The following is a 25,011-nucleotide window of genomic DNA, read 5'->3' on the forward strand; positions in this document are numbered from 1 at the left end:
TCCAAATGGGAATGTAACCCTAGGCAGATGATTTCCTGGGATTTGAACAGCTGATAAGCGTAGGCCTACCTCAATCCAGTAGGACCTGTCTGATATTAGTAAAGGTAAAGTTGAACAGTGATACACTGATGGGAAGTTACACATTTTGTAAGCTAGCCCTTGTTTATATTGATCTTTATTTAATGTTTATTATGACACACTTGGGATGTCAAAAGAGAATGATTTTCAAATGGCTTGTAATTGCCCATCAACTTCACACCTATGGTTAATTGACCTTTTAAGTCTACGGACCGGAGCTATCTGCAACCAGTCCTAATTCTGGGGCTGATGAAGGACATTTCGAGATACAAACTACACGGTGACAAGGATGCTTTGCACGGATCACATCAGGTCAAAGCTTCCTTTAGCAGCGTCTCTGTATATTAGTTATTAGTTTGTGTGTGTGAAAGGAATGACGTGTGTTAAGACATTTGGAACCCCCCCCCCCCACCCACCCTGCTGTCATGGCAGCTGCTTCCCAGGGGCACGTGGTTAACCTTGTGGGGAGAGGAAGACGAAACCGCACTATTGAATAAAACAGGACCCGCACACACACACAGTTCCATGCCTTAGCAACACCATATTCATTTAAGAACTGAATCTCTAACCACCTATGCTACTAAAGTCACGTTGTCTGGGTTGATCAAGGGCTCTCCCAATCTCTCTTTCTGGAGGGGGATGTAGTAGGGAAGCCGAGTGTGTGTGTGTGTGTGTGTGTGTGTGTGTGTGTGTGTGTGTGTGTGTGTGTGTGTGTGTGTGGTTATTTTAATGCCGGAGGCCGAGTCAGACTGACATTCCTGATGGAGACAGTTGTGCCTTCAGCGAACGAACACACACACACACACACACACACACACACACACACACACACACACACACACACACACACACACACACACACACACACACGAGTACAACAGTGAGATTGTGCTGAACAGACTTGGTATTTGCCATGACTCGGCTCACAGTCACTTGACTTCCTCTCCTAATGCCCTGATCCGGATCACTAGGCCTGCTACTAGACTACAAGACTAATGTTTGTCATAAATTCCTGCCTTTGTTGTAGAGTATTGCAAGTGAGACTACTTTGTGTCACATAGTATTTTGAGTATTGTGTGTAAGTACAGTATTGTATGTGAGAGTATTGTGTAAGTACAGTGGAGAGTATTGTATGTGAGCATTATGTTTAATACACTATTGTATTAAGAGTATTGCATCTCAGACTATTGTGTGCAATACAGTAGATAGTATTGTATTTGAGAGTATTGCGAGTAATACATTGGAGAGTATTGTACATGAGAGTATAGTGTGTAATACATTAGAGTATTGCGTGTAAAAGCATCTGTAATACAGAAGAGAATGTTGTGTGTAAGAGTTTGCATTCGTGCAGCAGGGCTACTGCAGTGTGTAAGCTATGAAATACCTCACAGTGCAGAGAGCCAAATGGAACAGATTATATTCTGCAGTCTTATCCTCATGCCAGAACCACCATATGCACCCTAATGGATGGATGTGCGTGTGTGTGTGTGTGTGCGCGTGCGAGAAAAAGTTCTGACGGGTCACATCCCATGAATAACATCGTAATCCTGTGAGAAAGACACACGTGAGCATGCTCGGTCACATACGGAGAGTTTGGCACCAGACAAGGAAGGAGAAAGGCTGCTGTCTGAAGATGTGAAGACGTGGGGGTGGGGGTGTAGGGCTGACAGGGTGGAGATGGGTGGTGCAGAATGGAGGGAGGGAAGGAAGGATAGAAGGAAGGACCGGAGAGGATGGGAGTGTGGAAGAGATTTTAGCTTAGTAAAGAGGAAGCCCTCTACCCTGCTCTAATGCCCAGCTGCTGAGTCTATATTTAGCCTCTGTTGCCATGGTCCCCCAACGTACGTGGCAGACCGACGTGCACTCACACACACACACACACACACACAGTGTGTGCACGTGCGTGCGTGCGTGCGTGCGTGCGTGCGTGCGTGCGTGCGTGCGTGTGTGCGTGTGTGTGTGTATAAAGGTGTGAGTTGGCTGTGGAGGTGTGCTTATTTCCCCTGAACATCTGTCTCTGTGTGATTCAACGCATGGAGTGTGCAGTGTAATTTGAGGCTAAAATAAAATTTCAAGAATGGCATTCCTCATATCATATGATAAAGTATGCCCCCCCCCCCCCCCCCACTGCTGGGGTATATGCCATTCCACCCCTTTTGAATTTCAAGAATGAACGGAAGTTTCCCATGTGTAACAAACAAAACGACAGCAGCACACTAATGTGGCTGTAGACTGCTGTGGGCACATTTAAAGTTCAAGTGCATCCAAAAATCTCCACATGCATCAATGTAGAGCAGAGGTACTTAATGAACCATGGTGAGGGGCCGGGCGGTGAGAGTCTGGATTACTGCCATTCAGATATTGAACGTTGAATGAGTGGAGAGAGCCTGCCCCTGCATGCTACAGTATGCGTGGAATTCAGTCTGTGCAATGAACCGTACCGGAGCACTTCCTGCTTTATCTCGTACCAATGCAGGTCATGGGCATGGCACAGATTCATATTTAAATATGAATTTCAACACGTATTTTTTTTTAAGGATTCATGGCAGCAAAGCACTTACCAAATTGGCTGCTCATGAAATCATACGCAAAAGTGCAACGATAATTTGCATGCCCCGGATTAATATTTAAATACGAAATTCCACACGCATTTGTTGTCAGGATGCATGGCAGCATAACGCACACCGAAGATGCTGCTCAGTATATTGGTGGAGTTGGGTAAAATATGGATGCATTACAAATATGTACTGTATTATTTCAAAAGGGGATCAATATGGGCTTCACATGTATTTCTACTGTGTGCTTACTCATCTACAATTCACAAACTGCTAAAATGATTCACATATCATTCTAACCATATACTCAATAATATAGCCCTTATTGACGTTATTGGCAATTATAGTAGGGACTGTTATTTTTTAATAAACGGGTGTCTCCTCATTAAAAGTGATAGCAGGTGCGTTGTTCTTCATTGTTACGGTGGAGCGAGATACTTTAAAGCCTCCTGCCAGGCAACGAGTAAAGCGATATACAACTATGAATTTAACCCTTGAGAAGAACATGAAACATATCACAGAACTGGGCTGACACGGCTGTCGATCAGAGCGGACAAAGAACAGAACGACAGTACGTTACAACGGGATTGTGGTTTATTTCCTAGGAAACATAATTATTGAAACTTTAAAATGCAATAATCTGAATTCATCCAAAAAACAAGTCAAGATATCTATACAAATGTAATCTAGAGATGAAGAAAAAGAAATGGATTACTCCATAGAATGTGTGGCTGCAGGTAACTTTTTATGGTAACGGTTTCTATTGAAAAGCTGTAACTAATTCCCCCCAAATACTAAAGCCTTAATTCTAAATGTCTCTAGATTTGCTTTTCAGTTGTAAAGTTTTCAAACAAAAAAAGGAAAAAAAAACGTATTTCTCCCAAGCAGTATGAATAATACAAGCTTATTTTGCACATTTACATTATTGATACTATTTCAAAAGGAACGTAACATAACTGAGCATAGTATGGTTACACAGGTGAATAATATTTACTCCAAATCAAGATATAAGAATGTTGGTCTCACTATGGAAATTTGAAATACTGAGTGACTAGAAGACCTTGAAATATGGTGCTATTGACACACCATAACCACCCGCAAAGTACAGAACATTTTGTCAACAAAATGTTTAAAAAAAAAAAAGTACTGTATTTTAGTGGCCAAACACCTTTTTCAAACTCAATTGGAAAAATATGTCACTCTAATGTATTTTTTATTTTCAGCATGGAACATGGGTCCATTCCAATGGCACTTCACTGACAATGTGCAGTTAACGACTTATAAAGAGGCAATAACGAATATCGTAAATGCCTGAATGACATCAGCCATGTGCAAATCAAATTTTCATTTCAAATCTCTCCCATATAATCCCTACGAATCACACGGATATCATTATATGCATACATGAACCTAGATGGCTGATGCTGGAATGTTATAGAAAACTAACTGGAATCATGAGGAGATGGAATGAGGTTATTGGCAATGGTTGGATCACACATACACACACACACACAAACACACACGGGAATGGAAAAGGTGTGGCTACAGATGTAGAATCATTGGTTTGAATCAAGACACCGGCTCAGCTCAAGGTCATGCGAGACGCAACTCCTGTGTCCAACCAACTCGTCAAGCAGATAAGCAAGTTGGGAAGATTCAACGGCAGGATTTCAGGGCTGCCATGTTGACCTTGCCCTGTCAAAGCAGATACAAATAGAGTGGCCTGGGGGGCATGATTTACCCCCGTGCGTTTGGAATAAATTACTGCAGCGCTTAAATGGAGTGACACGGCGTCCATCACTCGCCGTACTAATCAAGGGAATCCTAGCCAGGGCGTACATAACGCAGTGTATGAGGGTCTGCATCCGCAGCACACGGAAACCCAGCAGGTCATCTGAAACTACCGGACCTTGTCCTCATGTCTATTGAAAAATGAGCAGAAGTGTCCCTGGAATGGGGATCGCGTCGTCCCGTTTGAAGACTATTGAAACATATTCCAAAAAATACCTGAACCTGTCTTCCTTTGAAATATTACTACAGGAGCATTCTTACAATCATGCATCTAACCGGTAGAGCACTAAAAGAGAGCAGCATGTGACATCACTAGAGCGCGCACACACACACACACACACACACCAGCATCGTTAGCATATTCAATCCAGGGGTTCCTTTGGGTTCCTTTGAAGCCTTTTTCTGTCTGATGTCGTATAATACATCACCGCTATATAGGTCGTGATGGAGAGGAAGTCTACTACGCTACTACAGTCCTGTGTTTGTGTATGTACACTGTATTAAAGTGTTCTATATATCAGTACTACTGGGCGTACCGCACAGTAAAATTAAGCTTATTGACAGTAGAACAAAGTGCGGCCTTTAACCTGTTTTTTTTTTTTATTCAGGTTTGCGCTTCTAAAAATTAATTGATGTCGTGGTACAAAAATGGATCAAGAGAAACACGCGCTCAGCTTTGGCAATCAGACGGGTGAGGAAGGACGCGACAGTGAAGGAACAGACATTGCAACGGGTGGTGAGGAATGCGCACCTGAGCGGAAGGCACCACCAAATAAAATATGTGGCGATCAACACTGACACAGTCTGTTGAAGAAAATAAAAAAACAGGGAATGGGGGCGTTGGTGAAACAATGTCATTTAAACAGGTCTAGACAAAGACAAAAACATAATCTCTTTCTAGGGTCTAATAGCTACATTCCAGCGATGGATGATTCACTGCTTTTAAATAAAAAATAAACAACCAGCAATGGTTCTCTGCCGCGGTGGGAGCAGGAAGCGACAGAAGAACGGTAGAAGGAGGAGGAGGAGGAGAAGGAGGAGGTGGAGGAGGAGATGGAGGAGGTGGCCCTACGCCTCCTGGTCACTGCAGTCATCCAGGGCCTTACTGCTACCTGTGGAGCCCAGGAGGTGAGAGGAGAGATGGGGTGAGAGGAGGAGGAGGAGGAGGAGGAGGAGGAGGAGGAGGAGGAGGAGAAGGAGGAGGAGGTGGAAGGGGAGGAGGAGGACGGTGGGGATTGGAGACCACCAGCACCGTTACACTGACACCAGTGAACACCGCAGCCCCAGCATCCCCCCTACACACGACAAGACAGACTTCACCATTTTTAAAAACAGGGAGGGGTAGGTTTATGGGGCGGTGAGGGGTGTTACGGTACAATGAGGTCCCAGCAGGTGGTCAATGTCACTACACGTGCAGCTAGCTAGGGGTTAGTGAGGGGTTAGTGATGGAGACACAGAGATGGAGAGGAAGAGGGAGAAAGAGAGAGAAGTCCACATATTCCCTTCACACGTTTTTTTCAGGGACTTAAAACCTGATGACGACCCCGACGGGTTATGTGTAGGCTTGATCACAGAGGTGAGTCCCGGCACAATAACGTCGTTCAATATATGCTTTGACTGGCATATATTTCCAGTCAGACAACTATTCAATGTGAGGCATCCAGATGCAGACCCTTTGATGCATGCGGTTCGACACAAGACAGGTTGAACTGCGGTTCGGGCAAAGGAACACCAGGTGTGGTACTTTAGGGGACTTGGAGGATTTGAGTTATGTGTGGGTGTTTGTGATCCTGGCCCCCACCCTCAGTGTGAAGCATCGCCCTGCTAGCCCAGAGCGCTACGAGGCCAGGACTATAAAACAGAAAAGGAAGGAAAATCTGTTTTTTGTTCTTTAAAAATTGGAATGATTTGAAATCGCGTATATATATATATATATATATAAACAAAATATATACAATATATATATCTATCACGTATTTTAATGAAATGTACATGATAGTTCTTATATATATAAAAATATAATAGATTCAGATGTTATATTTGGTATAAGTAAGCTGCAAGGCGATTTGCCAACAGTCATTATCGTTAAATTCTCTTTCATCATAAGCAGCCAATGCTAAACTATTATTACTATAATATACTTTTGTATAGTAATGTTTAGTTCTGGTGCCCTTGGGTTGGTTTTAGGCTCAGGTGCCCGATGGGTTAGGTGGTGAGTGTCTTGTCAACATGCCACAGATGACGTCATCATTACCTCATGCAATGCGGTATTAACAGTAGTTCTCGATGGTGTCAAAGAATGAAAAGTTTACGGGGAACTCTGGGGGTTGGCCAAAGAGAGGAGACAAAGAGAAAGAGAGGGGGAGAGAGAGAGAAAGAGAGAGAGAGATAGAGAGAGAGAGAGAGCGAGAGACGGGTGCACATGAGGGCAACATAAAAAAAAGGAGGGGAAAAAAAGAAGAGCAAGAGAAAAGGTCTTAGTTGGAGTGAAGAACTCAAAGGTCAACAAGATATCGATTCGGTAAGATGTCGGTTTGCTGTTCAGTAGAGAAAGTGAGATTCGCAGGCGGTGGAATGAAAAACAGAAAGATTGAGAGAATTAATAGACAACAAAAACATACGTATCATCTCAAAGGTTAGAAAGGCTATTTTTTGAACGACGAGAAAGATCGAACGACTATTTGAAAAATGTACAACGGTAAAAATTAACAAATAAATTTCAAACAATTTCAAAAGAAAGCGTGTCGCAGGACAGGAGCGGTTAGAGGAGTCAGAAAGTCAGGTGACGCTGCTTCAGAAGACACTCGTCAGAGGGGGAGGGGGCGTGCTTCTAGTGCGAGGGGGGTTAGGGTTAGGGTGGGGGGGGGGGGCGGTGGGGGGGGTACCTTGTGCTGAGTTCCTGTCGTTGAGCAGCTTGGTCTGGCTGTTGGGGAGGACCTTCACCTCGGGCGGCTCGGGGCTCGGAGAGCCGCGCGAGGACATCAACGCGTTCAAATACTGCAGACGCGTCACCTAGACGCACACGCACACGCGCATGCACACACACACACACACACACACACACACACACGCACACACACACAAACATCGATACGATGAGCACGCTTTAGCTATAACATGTTCATAGCAAAGGGTCCCTGTTTTAACCAGAGGTAGTGCTGGGCGTTGATGAGCCGTTATAAATGTTCCTGTTTGGGACATCACAAGCACACAAGTACACAAGTTCATCTGGGTCCCACTTGTGATGTCACAAATGGAAGGGTTTTGAAATGCTTTGTGATTGGGGTGAAATGCGAGACAGGTAATGTGGCAACGCTAACGCATCACGATTACTTTTCATCACTAGTATTCCTTTCCTTAACTCCTACAAGCCGTTTTGGAAAATCTGCCTCTTCTGACATCACAAGAGGGCGTATCCACCTACACATGTATGCTGGATATATGCAGGTCTTTAAAACGGCTTGTAATGGCTGATCACAATCACACATGGTGGTACAATATGTCCCCTTTAAGGCCTCAATGTATTATTTACTATTGAGCAAACGCTTTTTTTAACCCAAACTACGTAAAATTACTTTTACTGAGTGGGCATATATATATATGTATATATATATATGGGCATCTGACACCCTAACCCCCAGACTACCCCCCCCACGCCCCTAAAGAGGGTCTGGGTTACAGCTCTGAACGCTAAGGAAGTGCAACGGGAGTGACTGACGGAGCGGAGACAACAGGCGGTGTGGGGGGGAGGGGGTGGGGGGAGGGTGGGGGGAGGGGGTGGGGGAAGGGGGTGGGGGGGGGGGTGGGGGTGGGGGGGGGGGGGGGGTGGGGGGGAGGTGGTGGGGGGGGTGGGGGGGGGCGTTACCCGTATGAGCTGCAGGTCAGTGAGGGCGCGCACGGTGTAGTCGGGACAGTAGCTGGAGGGGCTGGCGGCCTCCCCCAGCTCGAAGGGGTCCCTGGGGCTGTAGCGCTGACTCGACACCGGGGACTGGTGCACTGCGGTGAGGCCGGATATAGAACACACACACACACACACACACACACACACACACACACACACACACACACACACACACACACACACACACACACACACACACACACACACACACACACACACACACACACACACACACACACACACGCAAGGAATGACACACGCATGCACAAGCGCACAAGCACAGAATGACACGGACACACGCGCGCACACACACATACGCACACACGCGCACACACAGAAAATAAAAATGTATTCATCCCGATAGGAAATCGTTCCAGCCGTCCCCAAAGGTCCCGTCTGGGATTGATAATGCATGGTCTTGCCTTATCACAAATAAACAAACATATGTGCTTGTTACAAGTAAACAACCATCGAGATTATGGCCAAACTATACATTTTGAAAACACTGAATGCACATTGTATTCCACAAACTCAGAAGATTGTACTACTTCATACCATCACTTGTATTTCTAAGACTTGGGTTATGTGTCTGAAAACATGTTAGTTCCACATCGTACCTGAAGAGGGCGCTGTTAGAGCAGAAACGCCGTAATACGTAAACGCTCCGTTCTCAAACTTCAGCCCCTCCTTCCCGATCTCCACCTCCACGCGACCCTGAGGATAAACAATTGAGAGATGTGGCTCAAATAAAGAATGTGCATGAATTTAAACTGCGTCAATTTAGCGGACAGTAAGCACACGGCTAACGACGGTGCGGTACGTCGCCAGACCCACGGAATACCTGCAGCAGGAGGATGAAGTAGTCCACGGGGTGGTTGCGTGTGTACAGGTAGTGCTCGGGACTCAGCCTGTTGCTGGGGTCGAACTGCACCTCCTGGTTCACACTGGGGTGGCGGAGGAGGTGGAACAGGACCCTCTCCGACACCCGGCCCGGACTGAAGTGCTCCACTTCTGCAGAGGTCAGAGGTCAGAGGTCAGAGGTGAGGGGTCGGAGAAGCCTTACTAGATTACCGGTCGCAGACGTGGCTGTACAGGTCTGGACAGAGCCGTGGTGGGCCTGGCCTGAATGTAGAACGTGAAACGTAATCCGTTTCAAAACAATTGAAACGTTCACAGCATGGAAAGTAACACTATATTCAACTGGAGACAGTTACTTGTGAATGAATGAATATGGACTTTATTTAATAACTTGAAAGGATACTTTAAAACATGCATCATCCACACCAAGGCATTATCCATCCGAATATTTTTTCCAAAACTTGCTTCCCATACTTTCTTACTTGCTTTCCCCCCCCATAAATTAACTTTTAATACATAATAATGTTGCCTAAAACGTGTTGATTTCCCATCACTAGAACAAACTATGCATGCAGCCATATATGTTTTTTTTTTAATCGATTATTAACACTGGTTAAAGAGCCGAAACCCTCTGATTGCATATTAAAACAGGGGTTAACTTCACTGTCATTTCAAGAACCCAACGTAATGACTAATCCGGCCAGCCCTCCTCTCACCGAAACCTTCAGCCCAACTGGAAACCCAGAATCATTAGACGCAGCGTGTTAAACAGTCACCCATTGCCAGCCGCACGTTTAACAATCTTAGAACATACGCTGAAGAACATGCCCCCTCGGGGACGATCACTGACCCGTCTGTCATCCCTCCATCCGTCCGTCTGTCTATATTCTATCTCTACCCGTCAACACATCCACCCCTCCCTCACTCACTCCCTCTATCTATCCAGATCTACACATCCTCCACCCATGAACCCTCCATCCATCCAAGCAAGCATCCATCCATCCATCCATCCCTCCCTCCCTCCCTCCCTCCCTCCCTCCCTCCCTCCATCCATCCAAGCATCCATCCATCCATCCATCCATCCATCCATCCGTCCATCGACCAGCCCCTACCTCTGGAGAGGAAGCGGTGCGTGGCCAGCAGGAGCTGGGGGGAGGTGCGGACCTTGGGCTCCCCCTCCGGGAGCTTGAAGAGGGAGAACTCTTCGTGGGCGGCGCGGGGCTCCAGCGTTATCTCCAGGGGCGCCAGCCGTCGCTTCACCTTCATGTCCACTGGAGAGAGAAGAAAGATATCGGTTTAAACAACGCACCGCCGTAAGCTCCAATGCCACGACACCCCCTTACTGCCAAAATACTGCCCGTTGTTATCCGAGAACGTTACTTTAACACCAAACTACGTTAAGCCGCGACACCCCCTTACTGCCAAAATACTGCCCGTTGTTATCCGAGAACGTTACTTTAACACCAAACTACATTAAGCCACGACACCCCCTTACTGCCAAAATACTGCCCGTGGATATCCGATAACAGATGTGTTGGCTTGCTATAACCCTAACCCCTTAACTACAATGTCGCTGTTGGATAATCACAGATAAAATGCCTTTACTACATAGACGTTGTTTAATGCATTATTTTTCTTCACATTCTGCACCTTTTGCACTCCTAACCATCCCTCTTCTGTATACCTTCTCAAGCGTTATCGTTTAGGACTGTAACAGAGATTAAGGGCTACACAAATAATATTAACAGGACTACAAAACTACTGTTGGTTGAAATTTGACAGCATCACTTCACTAGAAAACTATTGAAAAATAATCTGAATCACAAAGGGATTTTTTGCCATGAATTGTGTGTATTCTTACTGTAACCGTCGGATTCATCCAGGATCTCCGATTTGATGATCTCCTCGATGACGTCCTCCAAGGTGACCAATCCCAGCACCTCGTAGAAGGGATCTCCCTCCCCCTCATTGTTCACCTTCTGGACGATGGCCAGGTGGGAATTTCCTGAGAGAACGATGATTGACAGGGTAGAGGTCAAATTCTAAACATTCTTTATTTCTCCCTCCACAATTCTTTATAAATAACGCCTCACAATGGCATTGGTCATTAATTAGATTAGCTAGCAGGTAGGGGGCAGGATAGTCTATAGCTTATGGTGTTTGACTCCTAGGCCAAAGGTTCTGGGTTCAAACCCTAACACCCACAGTCTGCCTATAGGTATCCTTGGACAAGTTGCTCCTTCTCCTTCATTCAACAGTAAAAGTATCAAATAGAAAATACATTGTAAGTCACTTTGGATAAAACCATCTGCTGAATGGCCAGGACTAGGATAGGAAATAGGAACCTGATAAGGGTTATGTTTGCAACAATGTTGAGTTAACATGCAACCACTTTCTGATTACATTTTTCAAATTTGCAAAAGATTTAGCAAATCTTGCTTTACAAATGACACTGAAATAAGTTAAAAACTGTGCTTATCGGGTCTTCATCAGGTATTTTGAGACCTCGCCCAACAGAACAAGAAACAAGACAAGAAATGATTTAACGATTTGCGTGAATGGATTTCCTTATCAACATGAGAATTTTTACGCAATAGAACGTAATAATGTCGAAATCAGGGCGTATCCAGAACATGGAGTGAGTCAAACTTATGTCCAAAGTCTGGTACATTTTAGACTACTGGCAGTTCTGCCACTACGTTTTTCAGTGGCACTGGACAGATCACAATTGCCAACACATCAGTGGCAGTCAGGAGTCCTGATAAACGACTCATTCCCTAGTAACACAGCAGGCGGGAACCAGACCATGGTGTTTTGGTGTTTCCCTTAACAGTAAACTGTTATAAAGGAACTGAAACTGTGGAAACATGAGAAACACATGCAAAGAACCTACATTTCCCAAGGAAAGCCCAACACTGAAGAACAGAACACGACCGTAGTCAGTGACATGTTGACATGCTGATAACCGCAAGGTTGCTGGTTCGATCCCCGGCTCCTCCTAGCCGAGTGTTGTGGTGTCCCTGAGCAAGACGCCTCACCCTAAATTGCTCTTGATGAGCTGGCTGTCGCCCTGCGTGGTTGACTCCGCCGTCGGTGTGTGAATGTGTGCATTAATGGGTGAACGTCAGTCAACACTGTAAAGTGCTTTGGATGAAAGCACTATATAAATGAGGACCATTTAAATGAGGACCATTTGATAAATTCCGCAAAATGACACAAGAGGTTCTGAGGTTCTGTAGGACAGGTAGCCTATGAAATTCTAATTAACACGAGTGTCCCCAGCAAAGTAAAATGAACGTTACCCGACCCAAACCCGAGCATCATTTCTAAATATTAGTCGGAACCAGACCCAGCCCATCAGGCTCGGGTTTCCATGCTCTAACACACACACACACACACACACACACACACACACACACACACACACACACACACACACACACACACACACACACACACACACACACACACACACACACACACACACACACACACACACACACACCTTTCTTGAACTCCTCCAGCATGGCGTCGAGCTTGGTGTCGTTGAAGACGAAGTGCAGTGGGTGGTTGTAGAACTTGGTGATGGTGGTCATGGGGGTGCAGTCGTCCGGGTCCACCAGAGCCAGGTCCTTCACGTACAGGATCTCCACGATGTTGGACCTGGGCAGAGAGGGACACACGTATGACATGATCAAACATGCCTGTTTATTATTTAGGCTGAACGATTTGGGGAAATATTCTAATTGCGAATCTCGCGATTATTTCGACCAATATCGTGTTAGCAGGCATAAGCACAGAACATAAGTTCCTTATGCTCTGTATTATTCACTAAACAAGCAGTAAATCATTCTATAATATGACCAACACAACATTGGAAGCAGTCAACATATAAACGTCTCTTATCTTTAGGCCAGGCATATGTGTTGAGATGAATTGATGCATGAATTCATATTATAACACCTTCATTCAACTATTGAATTGTAAACGAAAAACGTAATCCCAGCCTTTGCGATTTGCAAATCGCATTCTGTTACATCGCGGATGTCTTACCCCCTTACCAGCTCATCGATGCGGTGTCAAAACAACAAACAAAATGACGGCTTACTGAAATAGACAAATCAAAAAAAAAAAAAGGGCCCGCCCACGTTCTCCATCATTTCAGACGGACTGAAGACACACAGAACAGACGGGGTGTGGGTGCCGAGCTCACTTCTCCTCCTCGTAGATGGGCACACGGGTGTAGCCGCTCTGCATGATGTCGGACATGGTGGAGAAGTCCAGGGTGGCGGTGCTGGGCAGCATGAAGCACTCCTTCAGCGGCGTGAGGATGTCCTCCACCGTCTTGCTGCGCAGGGCCCCGCGGCTAAACTCCTCCTTCACAAACTCACTGGCGAGAGGAAACGAGCGCGCCCACCGGGGAATGAGAGACATGCAGATAATGACTTGACGGACGCCAGTGGGGGAATTAAGGACTCTGGTCGAGGTAATTACCAACACAGGACCGGGTCACAATCACAGCTTTCTAAATGAAGAAGAAAGACAATTATTTTATGTTATTTTAGTTAGTCGGTTTGGAATTTCCTACATTTAAATCAATGAAGAATTTTGGTTACCGGTTCCTGCCATTAATTACCAGTGATTATTTACCACTACCTAGTAACTTATTCTATAGTGGGATGTAAGTGACCAGTGACCTGTGATTACTTACTTACTTACTTACTTACTTACTTAACTACCTACCAGTAGTTAGTTAGTTACTTGTACTTAGGGTAACATGCAAGCAATTATAGTTAGCTAGCTGTACCTGTAAGTAGTGACCTATTGTTAGCCCCTGTCACTAGTTAATTAGCTAGACTTACCTATAGTTAGTTACTTGAACCTGATGCCAGTTACATGCCCTAATACTAGTTACCAATAGTTAGTAAGTTACCTGCAGCTTTTACTTCTTGCCAATATTATTATTAGTTAGTTACCTGTAGGGATGGGTAATACTTATTAACTTAGCTGTATGGGTCGACACTAGTTGCCTGAACCTGATACTAGTTTTCGATAGTTATTTACTTGATAATAGTTACCAATAGTTATTTAGTTACCTGAACCTGATTCTAGTTACCAATAGTTAGTTATTTACCTGTAGGGATCATTACTAGTAACCCCAACCTGATACTAGTTAGCTATAGCTAGTTGGTTACCTGTAGGGGTCGTTGACGCTGGTGCGGATCATTTCCATGGCCCTCTCCCGAATGCCACACGTGCTGATGTCCCTTCTGAGCGCGAGGTCCAGGATGAGGCCCAGCGGACAGGACAGCGGGCAGGTGAGCACCATGCACACCTGGGCCAACCAGGTGAGACCCGGGGCCATCTGGAAGCCGTAGCCCGAGGCCAGGATGTGTGGCACCAACTCCGCCAGCAGGAAGATGAGGAAGGCGCTCGCGAACACGGCCGGCGCAATGGCGCCGATAGCCTTGTACAGCAACACCCCTACAACCGAGTGGCCCAGGGCGCACAGAAACACCAGGGAACACACCTGCGGCGTGGAGAAAGGACCGTTGAACGCACAGATCTTTGTTTTGTCATTTGGGGGAGGTAAAGTTTATGCTGTGCTGGTGTGTGAACTCACCAAGAAGTTGCCTCTTCTCCTAATGGGCTCCAATCGTTTAGCGCCCCGCTTCTCCTCCTCCGACCCGCAGCTGTGGAGGACGTAGAGCTCGAGGGGGTCCAGCCACAGGAGGCTGAGGTTCACCATCTTCAGAACCCCGCACACCACAACCAGCGCCACCACCAGCACGGCCAGCCCCCACGCCGGGAGGTAGTCCCTGGGCAGAACGCTCTCGGCGACAACCTGCAGTCTGTCCGGTCTGACAGATGCCCATTTCCCGTTACTCAGTACGCACAGGTGGTGGTAGGTCTGGTCCCTCGCTACCCCCGCGGCGCCCGACGGGATGCTATCTTTGCGCGTCTGCACCGTTATAATCCTGCTGTACTCCTCGCCGGGGGGGCCGACGAGTCCCGTCGCCTCGAACGGGGCCGCTCCTCGACTGCTCTCCTGCCCACACGGGTCGGCCGCGTCTCCCACATCCCCGGCCTCCCCCGGAGCTGCCGTGGCAAACGCGACCCACGGCCAGCTTCCATTCAGCCGTTCCGATCCAAACAGGCGAACCTTGAAACTGGCTCCCGGCGGTGCCAAGATTGTGCGCTCCTTCATACACACCCGACCCTCCGGGTCTTCCAGTCGCAGCCCTACGACCAGCGGGGCTCGCTGGCTGCAGGCGCCGTCCCTGATCCCGCAGAACAACAATAACATCAACAGCAATCGTAGACCTGCCAAGCTGGCCACCATATTGGAATTGGTGAGCCCGTCTCTGCGTGGATCATGTGACGCTACCGCTGTAGCATTGGACCCGCCCACCAGGACCCTGCTAAGCCAAACGGAGTACAGGGAAAACAAAGCTTGACTTTAGATTCATTTTGATTACGATTTTAGGAAAACAGCATACATTGATTTGAAATTATGACTTCTGCATGATGCCGTATTGCGTTCTGACTGCACCTCCCCCGTTAAAAAAAAACCTACCGAATCGAGATCCGTGTGGGCTGGGAGCCAATGGAAACACAGAAAACAAGACGATGCCCCGCCCTCCGTTGTTTATGTTCCTTTCAGAAAGTATGCTCCTGCACCAACTATTGTCTGTAATGTAGCCAAATTAACCTCGAATTATTGTAACATTATATATTAGAACAAGTTGAAAAATGGTAACCGAATGCTAAACGACTCGTTCTCGTGTCAACAGTGGACCATGTCAAAGGTTTAATATATACACTTGTAAACTATTTTCCACACTGGATACTGGCAATGAGTAAACCTTGTAGTTACCATGTTAGCTCAGTGTGTGTGTGTGTGTGTGTGTGTGTGTGTGTGTGTGTGTGTGTGTGTGTGTGTGTGTGTGTGTGTGTGTGTGTGTGTGTGTTAGATAAAGCATATATGCAATGAAGAGAAAAAATGAGAGTCTAATAACTGATATTTTAAGGGAGGGTTGACTACTTGGATCCACCAAAAAATAATTTATTATATTTGAGTTTATTATTGTAATATACTTCTTAAAATTGTGTCATACTTATTTTTACTCAAATAAACCAGTAATGGATATGTGTTTGAGTGGCCAATTGGATGTTCTTCAACCACCAATCAAATATGAGATTAGATTTGTTTACAGTCGCTATATAAACAAATAAACATAAACAAACAAATAAACTTGTTTGAATCCTTCTAAGGTTATCAGTTCAGAATATCAATGATGAAAGATTGAAATGGACAATACCGTGTCTGCACTGATGGCTTGTACGATGTGTTTGGAGTGGATGTAGTGTAAACGTTCCCCGACAACTCCCCAAGAGAACAGACCACCACCTTGAAACAACACACAGTGGGTTCGTTAAGGTGGAAAGTGTTCCCTGCTTTAGAAATCTTTAACCTTCTCCTCCTGGGACTAACGTAATCATCACACCAACACTGCACTAACACAGCCCCGCAGGAGTCTGCGATAAGCTTCGACTCCCGGGCTCTGTGGTTGGACCGTACAACGGAGCTCATAGCTGATTACACGGAACGGGTTAACGGTTAGAGCGGAATTTCAATAATTTTGGAGTGGCAGTTGAGAAAGGGAGAGGAGATTAGAGTGAGAAAAAAGGAGGGGAGAAACAGCAAAGGAGAAACAATGAATGAATTAAAGTGTGGAGGAAGGGGAGGAGGCTGGGAGATAAGGAAAAAAAGGGAGGACAGAACCGGAAAGGAGAGAAGCAAAAGGGTGGGAAAGGAGAACGGAGAGGTTTGCCATCCGAAGGCCACGGGGACGCCTGTGGAGAAAGAAATACAGATAAGCCCAAGGGGTCAAGGTGAGCCACAGACTGAGAATAATAATAATATTATACTGGGGCCCATTGACGGTACGTGATCTGAAAGGGTCGCGGAGATGTGTGTAAGGAATACATACAAACTTTGTGTTTTCTCTCAGGAAAAACAATCTGAAATGTTTATTGCTATGTAATAATGCTTTCCTCGCAAACAACAGAATAGAACAATGGAGAGAACTTCAAAAAAGCTTATTTTTTTTCCCAAAGTGACATAAAGAACAAATGCCCGTCTCTTCGCATCATATACATGAATATTTACAGGAACATAACATAAATAACAACAAAACGCACACTACTTTCAGGGGCAAGGCTCAAAACCACTGAAACATGTGCCTCATCGTTGGTGGCCAGGTAGGCTACAACAGATCCACTCCTCGTGGTGGGAGCCTTGAACACAATGAGACAACACAAACATATCGTTTACAATAAATAAATGAACAAGTCTGACGTTTTTACTTCTTTTCACACGTATACTTCGGTACATAGTCACGCAGCCAAACCAGTGGCTTACCCAGAACCGGTCTAGAAGACAACCACGTGACCCGTAGTGAACCAGCAGGCAGGTCTGTAGCAATCTCTTGAAAACATAAGGCTATGATGACTAGAGAATCCCTTCCTTCCAACAATGACAATGTCTTTTTCCTCTCAGAAAGACCTGAAAGGGTTGTGGTTTTTTGTCTGTCCTTGACAAAAATCGAACGCAACTCAACAGGATTGTTTTTCTATTTCCCTTCCATAATATTATCAGGATGGAAGCGAGGGGAATTCTTTGGGAGTCATGTTTCACGTTTAAATATCTGTTTATTCTGAATAGTATGTATACTATGTAAATTATATGCAGCTACTCTAACTTCCTTCAGATCAGTGCTAGTGCTTATACAAATATTCTTTTTTTTTTAAACATATAAAGTAAAATAAATTGCTTCAACTATGATCAATAAAATAACTCATCTATACATTTTATAGGACTTCGGCATCACAGCATACATAGGAGGAACAAACATTAAAATAAAGACATGCTATCGGCATCAACATCGTAGCCTGCCTTCAACCATCAGAGAAGCCACACAATCGTCTTCTCTTTGTCGTTTCTCTTCGGTCCATATTGAGGTGGTAGCCTACTGGCCTGTTTTTCATACAGTCCAATAGAGCTTATTCACCTAGCAGCCTGGTTGCTAGGGTAAACCTGGAATCTAGAAGGTTAGCATTCGGACTGCTACCTGGGTGGGGAAATGGACTGCAGAGCTAAAAGCAGTGCGCTGAGTTTTCACAGTTTCACCAAAGATTGGAGAAGGATAACCAACCCGCATGGTTGCTAGGTGAATGAGGTCTACTTATACCTTCTGACCACGGCTTTACTCACATAAATAAAAATGACAGTCTCCTCCAGAACGCAAACTGGCTGGAATATTCTAGACTCCAGCCCTCATTCTGGATGTGAGGTCATAGCTACAGTGATTTCAAATCACCACTTCAGGAGCCATGTATTAAGAAAATAAATTGTACAGTTGAATCATTATATTTCACTTGTGAATCTAGGCCACAGTGACACACAACGCTATAGGTGTCAATGTAGCCGTGCTACACGTTTGTGGAAATCGTCTTAAAATGCCATGTGCTACAGTACAACACCCTATTCAGAGCCTGCTTTGGCCCAGAACAGAACAGTTTTGGTCGTCCTTTCAAAATAAGAGCTTGCTACCTCCTTCAAAAATAAAAACGTAAAGGTCACGGTAATTCAATAAATAAATAAGTTAAAGCATACACAAACTTGAAAAGTGTGAGGTCACGACACAACCTGCAACAGTGACATGGAACTGTAGAGAGAGAACTCGCTAGATGAAGAGATTGAATCCAACCAAATTATGTTTTGGTACAGGTCACGATCCGGTCATCTCGATCAATCTCGTAACAAACATCCAACGCGAGACTTAACTTGAAATAGAAACACGTGTGACATCAGGAAGTCGTAATGGAAGCGTTATACAGTGGTCCAACATTTTGCGCAACAGTAACTCAAACTCAAATACACCCCCCCCCCCCCACCCACCCACCCACCCACCCACCCCGCCCAAGGTCAAGGTCAAGGCGGTAAGGAGCTGCGTTCACAGTGAGGCTGTGTGGATCGTGGTGGTGGTGGTGAGGATGTGCCAGAGGAGGGAGTGAGTGTTGATAGAAAGTCTGTCTGACGGCTGGCGTCACCTCAAATACCGGGACGCGCCCTTGGATGTAGAATGTGAGCGTTCCCGAGGGACGGCGAAGGTGTCGGAAAAATAAATCACATCAAATAAATACATCAAAGAAACAAGTAAATGAAATGCATCATAAATAGGTAAAAACCAACATTGCACAGAATAAATAGAACAGTGGTTACGATTAAATGACTGTATTGCGATGAGATCAGGGATGAACTGACGTCACCACCTTCTGGTGAGATCTCAGAAGCCCATTCTTGGATTATTTCGTCACAGGCCGTGGGAACCGGTCTGACCCGGTTCATATCGTAGTCTAATGTTTCGCTGAAACGGTGGTTCAGTGTTAATAATGCCCTCTCAGATACCGCACCAAGCCGACTCCCTAGCAGGTGGTTCCCTTGGTCTCATCGATGAGCTGTACTCTACGTTGTCACGGACAACAGCAAAAGACAATTTGCATATGCATAAACAGAAAATGCATTCAGATAAATCAAAATACATGGTTTGTCTCGCCATATGTTTCAAGACTTACTCGGTGGTGTTGCCCACGCCGTCTAATTTTCAAAGAATAAATTAATGAATTCAAACAAACAAACCCTAGCTGTGAAAATCAGCCTCCAACAACAACAATCCACATTTCTCAGACATTTTCAACAGAAACCCCAAAAAAAAAACTAAAAATAACTCAACCCAACACAACACTCTGGGTAACCGGTTAAGTGAGGATTGCGTGATCCCCCCTTAGGTCCTCAGAACGATCGCCATGGAAACAGACGGAGCGGGGGAAACATCGCTTTTCTGTTTTGTGTCCGTTTGACCCGACCACAGCGCAACCTTGCAACCAGTGGGAGAAAAAAACACAAGAAAACACCACTTCAGACCTGCATAGGGTACGCACACGCCTGGCGGGGCGTGCAGCGGCGCCCGCCCCATCGCTCTGGTGGGGGGCGGCCGGCGGGGGGGCCGGCGGGGGGGCCGGCGGGGGGGCCCGAGAGGGGGTCATGCAGGGAGGAAGACGAGGAGGGGGAGATCCTCCACATCCATCATGAGGTCAGGTCAAAGATCAGATCAGGAACTGTGTGTGTGTGTGTGTGTGTGTGTGTGTGTGTGTGTGTGTGTGTGTGTGTGTGTGTGTGTGTGTGTGTGTGTGTGTGTGTGTGTGTGTGTGTGTGTGTGTGTGTGTGTGTGCGCGCGCGCATAATATTCACAGAGTAGCCCCTCCCTGGGGTGTGTGTGTGTGGGGAGGGGGGGGGGGGGGTCACGTCGCTAAATAGTGCTCTCGGTGTGTGCGTGGCTGATGGTGTGCACGTGGGCGTAGGGGTGGCTGGGCTTGCGCGTGCCCGTGCCCGCCCCCACGCCCACCGCCGCCGCCGCCGCCCCCACCGCCGGGGCGGAGGCGGAGGCGGCGCCGCAGTTCTGGCGCTCGCCGAGCAGGGTGGTGGTCTCGCCCGGGAGGGGCACGTGTTCCGGGCGCGGCGGGGAGGAGGTGGGGAGCGGCGGCGGCGGCGGGGAGGGCGAGGGTTTGGAGAGTTTCTGGTCGCCGCCCGGCGGCGCCGCCCCGCCCGCGGTCACGGCGGTGACCAGCGGCGTCTGGGCCAGCGGGGGGGCGTGGTGGGCGTGGGGGAGGTGGTGGTGGTGGTGGGGGTCCCTCGGGGCGGAGGAAGCGGAGGAGGAGGAGGAGGCGGCGGCGGCGACGGTGAGGGGGAGGGAGTGCTTGGGCGTGGGGGAGGACTTCCGGGAGACGCTCGGGGGGGTGGAGCGGGCGGAGGCGGGCGGCGGCGGCGGGGGGGGCTGGGACAGGGCGGGCAGGCGCGGGGCGGGCGGCGTGGCCAGCGGGACGGAGGAGCGCGGCGCCGGGGGGCTGATGGGGGGCAGGGAGAAGCAGGTGTCCAGGCGAGGGTGGCTGGCCTCGGGGGTCTGGGGGCTGCTGTCCAGCCTGGAGGCCAGCAGGCCGTTCTGGTACTGGGCGCGCGTTATCTGGGGATGGGGGGGGAGATATAGATCAGAATCATAATAATACACAGAGATATTAAAGGCAAACCAAACCCCCTGAGCGAGTCCCGCCCCGCTGTCAGAACCTCTAGCGCTCTGAGCCCCCGTTGGTTTTATTAGGGCCAGCATGTTTGATTGACAGGCACTGCATGTCACGGCTTGTCTGGCAAACGTGTCACTATATAACCCACACTGGACAACTTATTATTATAGATGTAAGGTTAAGCGCTTGGACCTTGAACAAATGTAACGACGATATTAATTAAGGTGGAGAAAGGCGTTAACACTACGGGGTGGAGGTTCCAATCGGGGGCCACCGACCGACGCCGACAATGTTTGCAGTCAAGGTACAGCAAGACCCTTAGAGATAACGGGGTCGTCCACGAGCGCACACAGTCCCATAAGGACAGAAACATGTAACATTATTATAACACCCGATAAGGTTTTATAAAAAAAAAGAGTTTTATCGTAGGGTCAAAGCTTACTTGGCAGTCAAACTCTTTCTGACTGGGATATAAATAACAAAATACCCACAAACCACCCTGGCATTAGACCCCGTCCATCACACACAAGCGCACACACACACACACCCCCCCCCCCCCCTCTCCCCTCTCCCTGACATGAACCACAAGCGCCGCCGCCGGTACCTTGACGAACTGCAGGTCGGTGAGCGCCCGGACGCAGAAGTCGGGCGTGTACTGGAAGGGCGTGCCGGGGAGCTGCGTGTTGCTGCCGCACACGGAGCCCGGGCCGTCCGGAGCGCGCTCGGCGCAGCTCAGGGACGCCGAGCGGTTCAGACCGCCGCCGTGAGACGGAGAGCGGAACTCTGGGAGATTTAGAATCATGGGGACGTCAATACTGAGACAGATGGTTTGACTGCAGACAGACAGGACAGACACACACACACACACACACACACACACAGAGCGAGGCAGACAGACAGGCAGACACTGTCAGACACACACACACACGCAGAGCGAGGCAGACAGACAGGCAGACACTGTCAGACACACACACACACACAGAGCGAGGCAGACAGACAGGCAGACACACAAAGACATACAAGCACACAGACCAGTGAGACCGGCAGACACACGCCACACAGATGGCATGCATAAAGGCGGACAGACAGTCACACGCAAACATACGGGCGTGCGTCGTCACGTCAACATAAACACGTACACACGTACACGCGATTTCAGAACAGGGACAGACTTTCGGAAATCACAGCCAGGAGACGAGACACGACGACACAGCAGGAGGTGAGTCGGTGAGACGGTGAAGGGAGACAAGAGCGAGCGGGCAGAGAGGATGACGACCGCCAAGTCCACAAACAAGCTCACGTGCACTGTTGCGGGCTCCACGTGCACTGTTGCGGCTCACGTGCACTGTGTGTGTCTCTCACGTGCACTGTGTGTGTCTCTCACGTGCACTGTGTGTGTCTCTCACGTGCTCCGCCACATGCGCCCTCAGACGCGGCGGTCAGCGGTGTGTGTGGGGTGTGTGTGTGTGTGTGGGGTGTGTGTGTGTGTGTGTGTGTGCGTGTGAGTGACGGTGGGAGGAGGGGCTCTCGCGTCGTACAGGGGAGCCCGACGCCTGGCGTGTTAGTGCGTTAGTGCGCTGCGTGGTTAAAGGTGACGTGTTGTACCACCGGGGGGGTGGAGTGTGATTAGCCCTCACAAGCCGTTTTGAAGGTCCGCCTCTTCCAGCACACGTCACAGGTGGACACGCCCACTTGCGGTGTCAGAAGAGGCCGATTTTCAAAACGGCTTGTGAGGGCTAATCACACTCACACCCGGTGGCATCACGTGTCACCTTTAGAGGTACACCGCTGTGAGTCCAGGGTCTATCCCTACGCTACGTTCATTGTTGCAATGGACGGCGCTGGTTAGAGACTGTTTGCCTTGGGTCAGGTTTTATGGAGGTTGCGGTTTGAGACGGTGTTTCAGGTAGAGGTAAATGGTACTGAGGATAAAAAGGTGATGTTAACCAAAGGTCTATGGTCCGACCGCCGACGTAAATATCTAAGGTTTAGCAATAAATACACACACACCATCTGACCATAGATCCAGGGTTGCATGGAAAGTGCGGGTTGGTTGCAGGGCGATTAAATTAGAGATGAGAGGTGAGGGGGGCCGCGGTTAAGCCTAATCCAGCAAGTTAACTAGTCCCCTGAGGTCTGAGCCCTGACTGTGACGCACTCAGAGTCCTGGGACTCTTCCTGTAACCCAGCCAGCCAATCAGGACATGACACGTCGCCGACCGGACAAGGGAAGGAGGAGCTGCAGCGTGCGGTCAAATGATTCATCTACCAGGAACCGGGTGGTTTCCATAAAGGCCCGTGTGTGTGTGTTGGTGCTTCCATGTGCAAATATCTGTGTGATATTGTGTCCGGTGTGTTTGTTAATTAGGGCACGTTTCACTCAAAGACGACCCGCAGCTATACTGCATTGGGGATCATTGTAGCCCATTTCCCCGGGGAGTCTAAATAAACTCAATAGATCAGATGAAACAACACAAACTAGCCCGTTTCCTCAACATTGGAGAGATAAGGAAAACGTAAAAATGGGACTTTTGAAGGCTCATTTCATTCATTTCCGTTCCGAATACTTGCTGCTCCCTGACTAAATGTAGGCGGCTACTTGCTGGAGCGGGACTTTTAAGAGGACGGCAGGCGGGGAATAAAGGTGAGAAATGGGGGTTTTAGTGGGAAGGCTTAGAAAGTCCCTCCCCTCGGGATTGACCCATGCAAGGTCGTTACCTGGGAAACGGGAGAACACAGAAAACCTCTTAAGAGAGAGGCGTCGCGGCGGGGGGGACGCCACTGAGGGGGAGAGAGGGGGGGTGACAGCTGCAAGTGGGAGTGGGGAGAGAGAGAGAGAGAGACATGCCCTTGTTTAATTGAATGATTCACTCGAGCAGTCGGCATTTTTAAATAATAGCTGTGATATAATCTTCAACACTAGGGGGCGGACAAGTGCGCTGGATCGTTGGGTTAACCCTCAAATGATTCTCCGTAGCAGACCCCATTCTGAGAGAAACCACAGCTGTTTAAGGAAGGAAAGGTCTAATTTATTCATTTTTTTATGAAAATCTTTTATTATTATTTAATATTAAGCCTTTTTTGTCCAATTTATGCATCCAACTGGATGCAAACTAATTTGCTTTATTGAAAGGGTGAACAGCTGATCAGTAAAAGTAACAGTATTCTCATTTAAATAGTACTTAACAATACCACGTTTGGTTGGCCGGTGGAGATGGTGGAGGAGGGGGCTCGGTGTTAATAACGTGTATGAATTCTCTTCAGGTGTGGAACCTAAAATCATGGACTGTAGGACTTCATTTGGCCTGTGTATGTTTTAGGGCGGTAACTTGACATTTGCTAATGAGACAAGCGACGCTTGTTTCACAATTAACTTTGACATTGATGCGACATTGCACACGCACACACTGAACTGCATGATGTTCACAGAAATAGCACAGGAAGACAATCAGCTGAGAGAGAGAACAATTAAATACACAGAAATATAGATTAACAAAACAGTCAGGTACAAGGTAAGGGACCAATCCCTTATTTTCTTTATGAGGCATTAGGCTGAAAACAACATATACAATAACACTAGGTAGCCATAGCTAAACCCCACCACTAGGTGCTGCAAGTGTCTTTTATTTCACTACAAGTGTATGGACTAGGGCCCATAGGTTCATCATGCTACCACTCAACAGA

The 25,011-nt window shown here is 47.5% G+C and overlaps 2 protein-coding genes across 2 annotated transcripts in view; both read right to left on the reverse strand.

The window, feature by feature from the left end:
* Positions 1-3,205: 3,205 nt before the first annotated feature.
* Positions 3,206-15,606, reverse strand: cnnm3 (cyclin and CBS domain divalent metal cation transport mediator 3). The gene is made up of 11 exons (XM_084483153.1): positions 14,807-15,606; positions 14,379-14,713; positions 13,397-13,573; positions 12,689-12,846; positions 11,045-11,188; positions 10,296-10,454; positions 9,167-9,336; positions 8,943-9,039; positions 8,290-8,420; positions 7,310-7,436; positions 3,206-5,536 (listed from the first exon to the last, which is right to left on the reverse strand). The coding sequence occupies exons 1-11, from the start codon at positions 15,524-15,526 to the stop codon at positions 5,493-5,495; spliced, it is 2,262 nt and encodes a 753-aa protein (XP_084339279.1). The 5' UTR covers positions 15,527-15,606; the 3' UTR covers positions 3,206-5,492.
* Positions 15,607-16,685: 1,079 nt separating this feature from the next.
* The window catches only part of cnnm4a (cyclin and CBS domain divalent metal cation transport mediator 4a), a gene marked incomplete at both ends in the record, with an annotated part of 20,734 nt that continues 12,408 nt past the window's right edge, over positions 16,686-25,011 (reverse strand). Inside the window, 5 exons of the mRNA XM_084483337.1 lie at positions 16,686-16,779; positions 17,019-17,040; positions 17,458-17,484; positions 20,720-21,269; positions 21,932-22,110. Of these exons, the coding sequence (XP_084339463.1) occupies positions 16,686-16,779; positions 17,019-17,040; positions 17,458-17,484; positions 20,720-21,269; positions 21,932-22,110 (872 nt within the window). The remainder of the gene's footprint in view (positions 16,780-17,018; positions 17,041-17,457; positions 17,485-20,719; positions 21,270-21,931; positions 22,111-25,011) is intronic.

This window comes from Micromesistius poutassou (assembly GCF_964030765.1).
Source record: "Micromesistius poutassou genome assembly, chromosome: 18".
Classification (NCBI taxonomy): Eukaryota; Metazoa; Chordata; class Actinopteri; order Gadiformes; family Gadidae; genus Micromesistius; species Micromesistius poutassou.